This window comes from Otolemur garnettii, unplaced genomic scaffold, assembly GCF_000181295.1.
Source record: "Otolemur garnettii isolate 467f Iridium unplaced genomic scaffold, OtoGar3 scaffold00016, whole genome shotgun sequence".
NCBI lineage: Eukaryota > Metazoa > Chordata > Mammalia > Primates > Galagidae > Otolemur > Otolemur garnettii.
The window spans coordinates 28,278,325-28,292,190 of record NW_003852411.1 but is presented as its reverse complement, the minus strand read 5'-3'; the positions used below and the strand labels follow the sequence as shown (position 1 = coordinate 28,292,190).

The following is a 13,866-nucleotide window of genomic DNA, read 5'->3' as shown; positions in this document are numbered from 1 at the left end:
TCATTGTTGTTTGGTGGGCCCGGGCTAGATTCAAACCCACCACCTTAGGTGTATGTGGCTGGCGCCTTAGCCACTTGAGCCATAGGCGCCAAGCCTCTTCCTTCTCTTATATTATATATATACCTGTACTGAGCTAGGCAGGCAAAGTAACTCCAAATGATTGAATTTCAAACAATTATAAAAGTATCTCCCAGTCTTATTTTATCAAAGGATATACCTGTACTGAGCATTACTTGGTTCAGACGTTGAGATAAAGGTTAAGTATCAGTTATCTGAAATGCTGGGGCCATGAGTGGTTTAGATTTTGAAATTTTTTTTCAGATGCTGGAATATTTGCATATACATAATGAGTTACCTTGAGGATGGGACCTAATTCTAAATATAAAATTCATTTATCTTTCATATATGCTTTGTACACATAGCCTGAAGATAATTTTATACAATATAGTTAATAATTCTGTGCATGAAACTAAGTTTTGACTGTGTTCTGGCTGAGACATAAAGAGAGGTATAGAATTTTTCACCTGTGGCATTCTGTTGGTGCTTAAAATTCTCACATTATGGAGCGTTTGTTTGTTTGGTTTTTTTATTTGTTTTGAGACAGAGTCTTACTTCGTTGCCCTTGGTAGAGTGCTGTGGTGTCACAGCTCACAGCAACTTCAACCTCTAGGGCTCAAGAGATTCTCTTGTCGCAGCCTCCCAAGTAGCTGGGACTACAGGCACCAACCACAGTACCTGGCTATTTTTAGAGACAAGGTCTTGCTCTGGCTCAGGCTGGTTTCAAACCTGTGCGCTCAGGCAATCCACCCAGCTTGGCCTCCCAACATTTTGGCGCCTTTTGATTTTGGATTTTAGATTAAGATGCTAAACCTGGGTACGTTTTCACATCTACTGTTTAATCCTGACGACAATTCTACAAAAATAGACTCTATTATTTTCATATTACCAAAGAAAAGAATCAAAGTTTAGAGAGATTGAACAATTCATATAAAATCACATACCGGTAGCATTTCACTTGTTACATGTACTGAAGTGAGACCCAGAGAGCAAGAAAGTGGTCTAAACAGGATTGCAGTTTACATCTGCTTGATCATTTTGCTCTGCCTTTGTATTCAGGAGGTGCTTAATAAGGTGGCCTGCTCACAAACATGAGCAGCTTTTGGCTCCCAACAGTTGGCCTGTATTTCTAGTGTTAATTCTTCCTGGGACCTTGTGAGCTGACCCTTAACTGACCACACTCATCCCCTGCCCACCAGGACTAACCTCTTTTATTTATTTATTTTTTTTTGCAGTTTTTGGCTGGGGCTGGGTTTGAACCTGCTACCTCCAGCATTTGGGCCCGTGCCCTACTCCTTGAGCCACAGGCGCCGCCCCCAGGACCAACCTCTTTAGGCGCCTCGGTCTGGATGAATTCCTCATAAATTTGCTTTGCCTTCTCAGCCATCTTGGCGGGGGACTTGATCTTCTTGTAATCCTCACAGGCAATCCAGAACTCAAGGTTTTCCTCACTGAATTCAGACTTCAGGAAACTTTTGAAACTGGCAAGTCCATCTAGCAGGGAAAAAAGTCAGTTGGGGAAATTTATTAACTCATTTAACAAGCAGGGGTCCTCAAACTTTTTAAAACAGGTGACCAGTTCATTGTCCCTGTTAGAGGGCCGGACTGCAGGCCCTGGGATGAGTCGGCTGCTAAGCAGGACAGGCAGCGGCGGCACAAACACCTGGCAGGCCAGATAAATGTCCTCACTGGGCTGCGAGTGGCCTGCGGGCCATACTTTGAGGACTCCTGCCTAGGGCTAGGCTTACTTTCTATGTTTTTCTGTGGTTTATGTAGGAACCTGGCAGGTGTTGACTCATTTACTCTTCATTCCAAAACTAACAGACAGATCCTATCCATATCCCATTCTACAAGTGAGGTCAGATGGGTCAAGCTGACCTGCCCAGAGGTAACCAGCTGGTAAGTGGCAGAGCCAGGATTCGATTCCAGGCAAGCTGCCTCAAGAGTCCACGCGTTTATCCATTTTTCCAAGGTACTTCTCAAGAGATGCATGATTCAGCTTCTCAGAACAGAAAGTATCTAATAATGGCTGCCTACTTGCCACTGCACTTGCACTGGGAGAAAAATACAAGAGCAGGAGAGATGTAGTACCAGTGAGAGCCCGGGCTTAGCAGTGCTGTGGGATGCACAGAGTTCTAGTTCATTCACATCTGCCTTTCCTTATCCCTTCATTCGGATGGAGAAGGGGTAGGCCAGGAAGAACGGAAAGAGACCAGAGAGCACAGGGCTCCAGCCCTGCCCAGCACAAGTCACAGGGAACTCTGGGATGAGATGGAGAGACTTGCCACCCTGTCTTATAAAACAACTGACTGCAGTGTATATTGACATGACAAACATTTACCTGTTTATGGCATCAAGGGACACTATTAATAATGCCATTCTGGACATTTATCAACTACCAAAGAGAAAATAGTACCTTTAAAACTTGGTTTGTCTGAATAAACCAAGTAATGCTATTAATGTGAAGTATCACATATAAACTACTTATAATCCCCCCACACTCCCTGCTACAGATTATTTTTGAGTAACTGTTTCTTCCTAGAACTATAAGTCACAGTGGCGAGTAAAAGAGGCCTGGTCCCTGCCCTACGGGAGCTTATTTAAATACTCTGGGAGGAGTAGGAGGAAAATGAAGAAGCCCAAGAAACAAGAAATGCCTACACAATGAAGGGAAAATTTTATGAAAGATAGTAACAGAGCCACAAGAGCCGCCTAACTCTATTTTAGCTTTAGAAAAGGCAAGGAAGTAACATTAATTTGAGATCTGAAGGGGGGGTGGGCAGGGACCAGATGAGTACCACGCTCAGAGCACAGTGTCCATCAGTTACATGTCGGTTTTAAAAATATACTAAAGTAAATATGTTTATAACTATTGTGTTTCTATTTTCAGCATACTATTGTTTGTATAGTGTAAACTTCAGTTTAAAATTTATACACACACACACACACAGACACACACATATATATGAGAGTGTGCGTGTGTTTACAGGGCGTCCATGAAGTTAACGTGCCATTTACTACATTCGCTATTTCCAATTGCACATGAACTTTATGTCCTCCCTGTATACACACATGTGCATGGGAGGACTCTCAGGCCTGATCCTTTTGCCATCTTTTTTTCCCACCCTTCTAGCGTTAACCTCCAAAGCGTGGTAAAGATAGATGGAAACACTGGTGATAACGAAAAAAATCTGACTCTTCAAAATTTTCTTTAATGCTGGAGATATATATATAGTACACATAATTTGTACATTATATATTACATACTATCAATATGTAATATATATTTTATATATAATATACAATTTATATATTATAATTAACTAATAACTAAATTTACATTTTAATGGTGACCCTAATCCAATTATTATTATAATTTATTTATAGTTATAGTTATTTAATTATAATAATTATAATTGATTGACTATGATATTAATATATATAATGTTTTAAACTAAAATTCTAACAAATGTGTGTCTGTAGGGAGAGAATCCACGTCCATTTATTATCTAAGAAGAGTAAAGATTTCTAACGGGAGGAGAGAGAAAAACCTCAACTTTTCCAGAGGCTGTATGAAAATCACAGGCCTACCCTCAGTGACAGGCTGGCATGCCACGTGGCCTCTAAGGGTAGAAGGCAGGACCGACTGTCACCAGGACTTCAGGGTCCAGGTCTCCTATAACTTGTCCTGACCAGGGGACACTTACACAATCCATTAGCTCTGTTTAAGGAACACGTTTTGAGTTCATTTCCTTTGACCTAATTTCAGTCTATTCCTTGCTCCCTCTACTCCTTTTTATAGAGTCTAAAGTTTCATGAGTCATTGCCTAGTATATCAAGCACAAAATGTATGTAACAATTAAACCAGAGCCACTGTATGTGATCGTCTGTTTTAAAATTATCTTCTATAGATTTTGGTTGTCCCCAGACCGCTTCAGAGTCCCCTGCAACCATATTCAGTTCTTAAGAAAAACAATGGCTGAAGTGACCATTAACTTGGATTAGGGTCACCATCCATTTCATGATCCAAACAAGACAGAGAGCAAATCAATCCTCTCTCCCTGTACTTACCCTACATACACTTTTAATTGTTAACACCTCAAAATACACCTGGCAGCAATGGTGGGCCTAAGAAACAACGTTCCCTAGGAACCTGGCTAGAGAGATGACTTTAAAACAATTTGATGACCTGCATCTGGATAAAATCAGGTACATTTTCTCCGTCTCCCATCACATATTTCCAACTATCTTTCCAGTATGACTTGTCATAATTTAGTGACTCTGGAGTCAACGTATATGCTGAAAGAAAAAATAAAGCCTATTTATTCTCTCTTGTGATTAAAGGTTTTAGTTTCTTAAACAAAAGGTGTCAGTTTCTCAAAATGGAAAAACTCTCAGGCACTGACTAGCTTCTGGAAAATGAAGTTGTGCGAGTTCCCACACAACCAGGTCTAAGTCTGTGTAGGAAAACAGTAATTCCACGGAACAAGTCTGTGGCAAATTTATTCTCATTAGCCCGGATCCCTGTTTCCCCACAACCTATCACGCACTCTGAGTCACCCACTCCGCTCTTTGTAAAAGGTAGAGATAAAATCTCAGTCCTCTCAAATGTTGTTATTTGTGACCTGAAGACACATACCAGGATTCCACAATAACCTTAACATTTACTAAGTTTCCAGGTAATGAACTTGGAAAATAACTTTCCAGTACAGTGAATCTATTTCCTGGATGCTGATTTCAGTGCTTTCGTTGAATTCCGCAATCTTATTCCAAGGCTTTTTGTCAATGTACACACTTTAAACCGAGACTCATAAAATGGCTTTATAGTCTATTGATCTGAAAAAACGTTTAACGCTATTTCTGTCATCTGGCGTTTGAGCATTCTCTGAGAGCCCTTTATGGGGACCTTCTAACAGCCACTCCTGAAGCACTTTCACCTCCTTAGCCTCTGTTTTTCTGCTGGTCTCAGTGACTCCCTCTGTTAAATTCCTATCACCCCAGTCAGCATGGTGGCTCATACCTGTAATCCTAGCACTCTGAAAGGGTAAGACTGAAGGATCCCTTGAGCTCAGGAGTTTAAGCCCAGATTGAGCAAAAGTGAGAACCTGTCTCTCCTGAAAATAGAAGAATTAGCCAGTGTTTTGGTGGATGCTTATAGTCCCAGCTACTCAGCTACTTGGGAGGTAGAAACAGGAAGATCTCTTGAGCCCAAGAATTTGAGGTTGCTGTGAACTAGGCTGAGGTCAAGGCACAGAGTAAAGCTATATTTAAAAAAAAAATTCCTGTCACCCCTAAGGAAGTCCTCCTCTTGGGTTAGAGTCAAACAGACTCCAGGCCAAATGTCTCTGTTCTGCAAAGAACACACATCTTTGCCCTGCCACCATTCCCCTGCCCACCCCTTATCCCAGAAGACCTCCCCAGCACCCCTCCCCGACAATCACCACATTCTTTTTCCTGCTGAGACTGCACAGAGCCTCACAATACCTCTCAACATACCTCTTTAGTCATCCACTTCCTGGGAAGCAGATGAAAGTCACCAGATGCTCTGGTCTTAAGGAAACACAAACCCAGAGCTGGCCCTAATGAGTGGTGTCATTTTTGACATCCATGTAAAATAGAGTAATGGCCCTAGCTGAGAACACAATGAAACCGCTTATAAAGCCACTTTGAAAATAAAAAGGAACTTAAGACAAATCCAAGTCAGTTCTGTATAAAGAAAAAAAACATTGAAAACCAGATTAGCATAAATCTCTTTAACAGGGGTAGGGAAGTGAAATGTCACTGATCGTTGATAAATACCACTGCATAGTTTATTGGCGTAAAGCACAGGCTCCAGAATCAAGATCGCCTGGGGGTGTAAACTAATGTCATATTATTGCAGTAACCTGGACAGGTGATCTAATCTCTCTCTGAGACTCTGTTGCCTCACCTGTTAAATGGAGGTGATTATGGGATCTACCTGATGGGGTAGTGGTAAGGATTAAAGAATTCATATGAAGCTCTCATATGGTGCCAAACATAATTATCATTACAACGTTCAGTGCATGCTGGCTTTCATCATTACTGTTCATAACAAATTTAAAATTAATTTTCATCATTGTTCAAAACCCAACTCAAGGGTCACCTCCTCTTTGAAATAGCCTTTACCCACTGACTTGCTCTTGAGGATTTTTGTCATGATGACAGAAGAGGTCACTTTTTGTCCTTTGTTGGGATGGTTTGCTTTTATAGCTATCTTTCCCAGGAGGTGGTTAAGGTTTTGAGTTCAAGGTTTGCATTTCACCTGTTTATCTGTCTTTTGCATCCCACTTCCTAACCTAAATCTGTGCACCTAACATTTACTAGATCTTCTCACCCAACTAAACAAGGTACATTAAGAAAGCATTTCCTTCCACGTTACAGAACCAAAGAGCTCGCGCTTTAAAGAAAAATAAATGTACTGATTTTGCTGTTGCTGTAGTATTTGATTTCATGAACAAGATACCTGACCTCTTTGTATCTCAGTTTTCATTTTCTGAAAAATAGGGATTGTGATTATACCCAAGTCCTAAAATGACTGCAATCATTAAATAAACTAATATATGCAAAGTGCTTAGGATAGGGCCCAGCACATGATAAATAATAAGCTAGCATTTGTTTTTATCATCACATTCATTATTTTGAAGGAAATTATGGTTGTCAGTAAGATGATGAGAAAGATGATGTGAAAGAGAGGAGGAAGAAAATTGGAAATCAGAAAGAGAATTAAAAGGAACGTGCATAGAATAGAGAAAAACAGAAAAATGAGTTTGGATCCAGTCTATTTCATTCCCCGTGGGTGAGTGGGAGTCTCAAGGGTGTCTCAAGGATATGTTTTGACCTTTTGGAACTCTTGGGGAAAGGAGATCCACAGAAAACTTTGCTGCAACTGGACTGTCTTTCATTCTTCCTCTGCCCTTAAAAATGGTCATGTGGGGGAATGATTATATCATTCAAACCCTCATGTGCAATCTATTTTTGTCTTAAAGACTGGCACACGGGTCATGTGCCCCGTGAACCTACTAAATGGAAACAGACGGTGCCACCTAAAGAACTGAAAGTAAAACATGTAAGAAGTCAATATGCTTTCAGAACAAATATACTAGGTGATTAAAAATTATTTTAAAAAATGATGAAAAGTAAGAGGGACTTTGTTAATTAGGAAAGATTGAGTAGCAGCTTAACTGCCTTATTTTTGTTTTCGAGGTTTAGTACCAATTGATTTCATTTCCGCTCAAGAAAACTTAAGAAAGATGAGAATTTCAGGAATACTTGGAGAACTATATAAACTGGGAAAGTCAATATCCTACATTAGTCAAAAGAATGCCAAATATCCCCAAATCAACAAAGATACTACTCCTCCACGTTAATGGTTTAATTTCATCAAATCAAACACACAAGAAGAGATTATGAGGTTTTAGATGCATATATTTTTCCAATGTACTTTCTTCATTACCTGTTTGCACTGATCGCAGTGAAGATTACCTATTTTCTCATCATAGACTACGAGTTTTAGTGGCTTCAAATAAGAACATCTCACCAGATCTGAGTTGCCCAGTTTGGCTTCTAGTTATTCATAATGCACACTAGTTGATGTTTGAGAGAATGGGTTGAATATTGTTTCTTCAGTTTGATGAGATGGGGGGGGGTAGAATTACTTGGCGTGTTTGTTATTCTACTGGTTCTTGTCTAGTAAGAGCCAAACAGAGAAAAGCAAAGAGCAAAGAAGAGTGGTGAGAGAGACACAGAGAAAAAAGATAAGTCACAGGGAGAAGCGGACATGGTGAGGGGAAGATAGAAAGACAGAGAAGAGGAAAGAGACAGGAAGAACAGAGATCTAGAGAGGAAAGATGGTCTTACTCACTATTGGCCTCACCTCTCACAGGACCTGGCTCGCCCTCGTTTCTGAGAGATTTCTATACCCGTACCATGAACTCTCTTTTTTAGTCAAGATGGACATGCATCTCTTTCAAGCAAATAATTGACTAGTTATAGCTATCAAATGTTTTCCCATTTTTGATTAGGGGAAATTAATTGTCCAGTCTTAGTATTAAATACTCAAGAAGACAATTATGGGGAATTTATACACCCCCCCCACACACACACAATCACACAAGCACCCACAAAATATACATATAAACACATATATTATTTAAAATATATGTAATATACAATTAAATAAAATACTGTGAATATTATGTATGTATGTACAGACACACATGCACATCACACATAGCAGCTGCATATGTATTTTCCCCTCTGAGAAGCAGAAAATATTACTGTGAGAATCTCATGCCTTGATCTCACACCATGGTAAACATGTTTGCAAGCTGAAAGTTTTTAGCCCCTCAGCAAATGCTAAGAAGGTGTCAACACAAGCTGTCTTTGGCTTAACTCCTACCCCTAACTTTCTTATCCCAATAGTTCTTTGTCTCCTAAAAGCCTAAAACATATGCACACATGGTTCTAAGGATTTAGTGCGACTGAAAGTATTGTATATGGACTCATAAATCTCCTCCTTAATGGTTTTGAAAACATGAAAGTAGCTCTGCTAACTTTCAGTCTGACAATAGCAATAAATACCTGTACTCGGGGTCTTAGCATTCATTATTTGTCCACAAGTCCTTTGTCAATTGTCATTGGCCTAAAACCACTGGAGTAAGACAATAAATCAATTGATAAACATAAATATTTTTCTCCTGGTTGACCTCCTGGAATTTCTAGGTCTAAGAAGGAAAATTAATTTAATTCATTCTCTCATTCATTTCATAAATATTAATTGAACACATTATACATGTCAGAGGTCAGGGTGTTCCATTTAAGATAAGAAAGGAAACAAGAATCAGAAATGAATAAGAGTGATAAAAGTCCCAAATTAGATACTTTAATGTTCTGTCTCCAGAAGTTAGAGATTTGATGGTATTGCAGGCAAGCAGAAGCTTACTCCACCAAAACCAAGACACAATGTTCATATGTAATTCACCATAGGTTTTTTCCATCTCCTCCTTGCCTGCTAATCTCAATGGTCTTGTGAAAAATACTTCATACATCCTTATTTTTGCAAAGCACATGACAAAGTTGCATGTTCCATTCTTGTGGTGAAGATGGAGAGATATCAGTTGGATATTTTAAACTGAATCACATTTTTACAGTGAATGATTTAACAAATATTTGTTTCCTTCTGAGTATGCACGTCCCAATGTGAAACTATCTATCACAGAAGGGAGGCAACAGCAAACAGTCTGCAAGACCATAGGAAGGTGTGCAGAAAAATGGTGTTAGGAGTTCAGAGAGTGGGTAAATTGTTCTGGGAAGACTGGGCATTTTGTATTTAGATTTGCTATTAAGAGAGCAAATTTCAACAGATAGAGTTTAGAGTGTAAGTTATTTCAACCAAAGGGATCGCATGTAGAAATTCTATATGGAATCCCAGCACTTGGGAGGCTGAGGTGGATGGGTTGCCTCCGCTTGTAGGTTCAAGACCAGCCTGAGCTAGATTGAGACCTTGTCTGTAAAAATAGCCAGGCATTGTGGCAGGTGCCTGTAGTCCAAGCTACTTGGGAAGCTGAAGCAAGAGAACCGCGTAAGCCCAGAAGTTTGTGGTTGCTGTGAGCTGTGGTGCCATAGCACTCTACCAAGGGTGACAGAGTGAGACTCTGCCTCTAAAAAAACAAAAAAGGAAAAAAGAAAGAAAAGAAAAGAGAAAAAGTAATTCTATGTGGAACAGATCACAAACAGTTCCATTTGCCTATACACTGGCCACGTAGTTATCCTAGTAAGTCTTTTTTTTTTGAGACAGTATCTCACTCTGTCACCCTGGGTAGAGTGCTGTGGCATCATAGCTCACAGCATCCTCAAACTCTTGGGCTCAAGTGATCTTCTTGCCTCAGCCTCCCAAATAGGTGCCTGCCACAATGCCCAGCTATTTTTAGAGATGGGGTCTTGGTGTTGTTCAGGCTGGCCTCAAACTCCTAAGCTCAATGGGATCTTGGTCTTGTTTAGGCTGGTCTTGAACTCCTGAGCTCAAGCTATCTGCTTACCTTGGACTCCCACAGTGCTAGAATTACAGGCATGAGCCATGGAGCCTGGACCTATCCTGGTAAATCTTAAACATTAGAAATTTGAACTCAACACTTTAATCTTTGGGAATCAGTAGGGATTTTGCATCAAGGGAAAGGCGATTTCGTATCAAGGGAAATGCTCATTGTCGTACTGGTTTTATCTTGGAAAAAAGTGCTGCACTGGTCAGTACCCTTGTCATGCCTTGAGTGAAGATGTAAAAGGCATGTTTCCAGCAGGGGAAACAGAGGCTGGGGGTGATAACAACGCACAGCAAGTCACAGGAGCTGTGGACAGAAGTTTGAACTCGGATGTGCTAGTGATGACTTGTCCAGTGATCTTTACACTGCTACCCCCAATCCTTAGCAAATCCCAGGAGGCTGAGAAGGGACAGCAAGGACCTCTACTTCACTGAAGAGGACACTGAGATGTGCCCTAGTCAAGCTACTTGCTCTGGTCACACAAGAAAGCAAAGCAGGCGGGAACACAACCAGCAACCATGGGTCCTCAGAACCCTGCGATTCACCTCCTCTCATGAGCTGGATAACCACCTTCCGTGGTACCCTTCCCCTGATGAGACCACTTTTAAAAATGGAAGAATTGGCAAATTGGAGAAGAAGAACCTGGGCAACACAAAAGTGTTCTGCATCTCTGTCCCTACTGTGACAATAATTAACTCTTACTAAAAACCACATGAACTTACAGTCATTCTGCAGGACCTTGTCCAAGCAATCACGCCACTGAAGGGCCTCATCCGGCGAGGGTCTAAATCAGAGAAAGAAAGTAAACAAGTTGCAGTGTAAGTAGAGAATTCAGCACAGCAATGACTTGTCCCTGCTTTTCTTTGATAAAAAATGATAAGCAACAATCCATCCATAGGACATGCAAGTTCAAGTTATTTTCTTTCCAGCGATTGGGTTGGATGAGCTGGGTTTGCTTTCATACATCTCCTTTTGAACAGTTTGATGAGGTCTGTCCCTTTTTAGAAGTAGAGTTTGTCATGAAGCTGTGTCTTAATATTCTGGGATATCCCATGACAGTGGTTCCAACTGCAATCTTTCTTCTAAATACAACTTAATGAAATCCAGTTATCCCATTACAGCACCTGAACTCCCTTATACCACCATGTTCACCACCTAATTTAATCACCAAAGGGAACGTCCCAAGGCTACCTCACTAAGGCTAAGGGAAGATAGTGAGCTTACTGTTTGTGATCAGAGCAAGTCTACATGAAAAAAAAAAATGTAGTTTTCCTGCTCACTTAGAACAGGATGATTTTTTTTTATTATTTCAGGTTAATTTGAGGGTGCAAAGAATTAGGTTACAATGTTTGCATTTGTCAGACTCCCTCTTTTAACTGTGTCCTGGCCCCTAGAGGTGTGCCATGCACCCTGACATTGTGCCCATTAAGGGGGAGCACACCCATCCCCCTTGGGGAGAGGGGTGGAGAGAGAAGCAGGATATTTTTAAAAAAGATTTGTACTTCCTGATAAAAAATTAAAAGTGGTTAATATACCCTCCATAAGAATGTTGTACACAAATGCTCAAGATGCTGGCTCCAAAGGAGAAGATCATAGCCAACATGTAACTTCTCCTTAGGCTGCTTTTATTTTAACATTTATATATACAGAATCCCTGCAGCTATTTCATTTTAACCACCAATTTTTCTCTCACAGCGGGATGTGTCAAGTCAAGCTGGTGTTGTCTGGGAAAAGCGGCTGACTGCACTCTCCCCGGCTCACCCTGCTTGAACTCTGGCATCACCATGTGCGTGCCGCATTGTCAAATCAAAACGCAATGACGAGGCATTTATTATAATATCAAGGCCACTGGAAGTGTTTTTCCTAAATTGGGATTTCCTTAGTTCTTCAATTGTTTATCAACTGTCCATATAATAATTAAAAAAAAAGTCTGCTTCTAATTTGTATAAAATGATATTGGGGGGGTTAATTATTCAGATTAGCAGCTTTGGTTGATAGGACATTCCTTATTCCACTTTCCATCTTGCTGTCCCGGGCTCAGATTCCTCCTACCTTTACTTATGTAAGGAGTCCAAGCCATCAGTAGGGCTTTTGGCTAAGGTATCATGAATAATTTTTTCACTTCTCAGTTCCTCATTGCAGACCGTGTCGTTTGTGGGTCCTAATGATATGATTTTTCATAAAGTTTTACATGTTTGCCCTTTGAAAGTTAAATTTGCTAAAAATGAGAAAAAACTTGTGAAATAATTTTAGGTAATTTCTGTTGTCCTGGCTAGAAACCCGTATCATAGATTGAAGACATACTAATGCCTTAGAAATTTATTTCTAACAAGTGAGCTACCTTCCTCCTCTTGCTTTTTCCTTGAATAGTATAAAGGAGCACAGGAATGAGAAATAGAATGAACCGGGAATTACAAGTGTGCCCCTATATTTTTCTGGTTCATTTTCCTTCTAACCAGAAACGGACCTATTTACTAGAGGTCTCTGTATGGCCTCACATTGAGAACTGTTCCTACTACACACATGTTATTTCATACCTACAGGTTTAGCACAAGCCTAACTCAAGTTCTTCACTACTGTGGGTTCAATGTTTTACACATAATAGACCCCAACCGAGTCCCTCTCAGTTGTTGACAGACACAATAGGATATTAAATTAGTGGACAAGAGAAAATGGCTCAGAGCAAAGGGAAGGTGTGGTTTACTCACAGGATTCCCTAATTTTATAAATATTCTCATACAAGGACGTCACCTTCCTGCTCCCCCTTCCTCTGGTTAATATCAAGGAGCACAGGGAAAAGCTATGACAGGAACAGGTGACCCCAACTTAAACATATTACCAGATCCAATTTGTCCCAAATGGTCGTGTTAGACCCAAAGGCATGGGCAGCACATCACAGCCGAGATTAACTTCCTGAAAAGGACATGTGTAGAGCCCACTTGGGGGTGAAATGAGTCCAAATTGATTTAAGGGCACAGTCAGGCAGGACACACCCCCACAGCATGAAGCCTAGTGTTCTAGGAGGTAACAGAGGTTCATCCTGTCCCAATTCTCAGAATTTGCCAGCCTTCATTTAGTCTGACTTCATGGGAAACCAGATAAATGCAGATCTAAATAACCAATAAGTACCCTGGTTTGCAAGGTCCTAGATGACTACAAAGGTTGGCATGGTCTCTGCATGTGGGCGTGTGAGGGAGGAAGAGGAAGCCAGCTCCAAGGAGTCAAAATAAACGTGTGTAGCGATGAGTAGCCTCGTGCTCTATAATGCCTCATGTACATGTCCTCAGTGCCGCCTGGCCCAGGAAGCGACCACCTTGGTGGAAGTGCCTTCTCTCTCATTAGTCCTGAATCTCTCACATGGCAATGACGCTGTCACCACCTAAAGGTGTAGCTTGTCATTCATGGAGGGCTTCTCCCCTTCTCCCTGACTGTATGGCACATCCCCTAGCATCAATCCACCCTGCAGTCGAAGTGAGTCAAAATGAGTAAGTAAATGATGATGGTTCATTTTGCCCTGAGTTAGTCTGGTTGATGAAAGAAAGCCACAGACAACTCAAAACCTAGATTTTAAGATCTATCCCCTGGCCCAGCTGTTGGCAACTCCAACACTAGCTACAACCATGTGGAAGTTTTCTCACCTCTCTGAGCACTGCAGTTGGTTCTTTCTTATTTATTTTGGTTTTGGCTTGGTCAGGCTTTTCATCTACACAGTGCCTGGCACATATTTCAACCTTCCTGATAAGGTTATCAC

General features: G+C 40.8%; 1 protein-coding gene across 1 annotated transcript in view; it reads right to left on the bottom strand.

The window, feature by feature from the left end:
• The window catches only part of RGS5 (regulator of G protein signaling 5), a 58,740-nt gene that overhangs the window by 7,130 nt on the left and 37,744 nt on the right, over positions 1 to 13,866 (bottom strand). Inside the window, exons 3-4 of the mRNA XM_003785752.3 lie at positions 10,838 to 10,899; positions 1,385 to 1,551 (exon numbers count right to left, since the gene is read on the bottom strand). Coding sequence (XP_003785800.1) covers positions 1,385 to 1,551; positions 10,838 to 10,899 — 229 coding nt within the window. The remainder of the gene's footprint in view (positions 1 to 1,384; positions 1,552 to 10,837; positions 10,900 to 13,866) is intronic.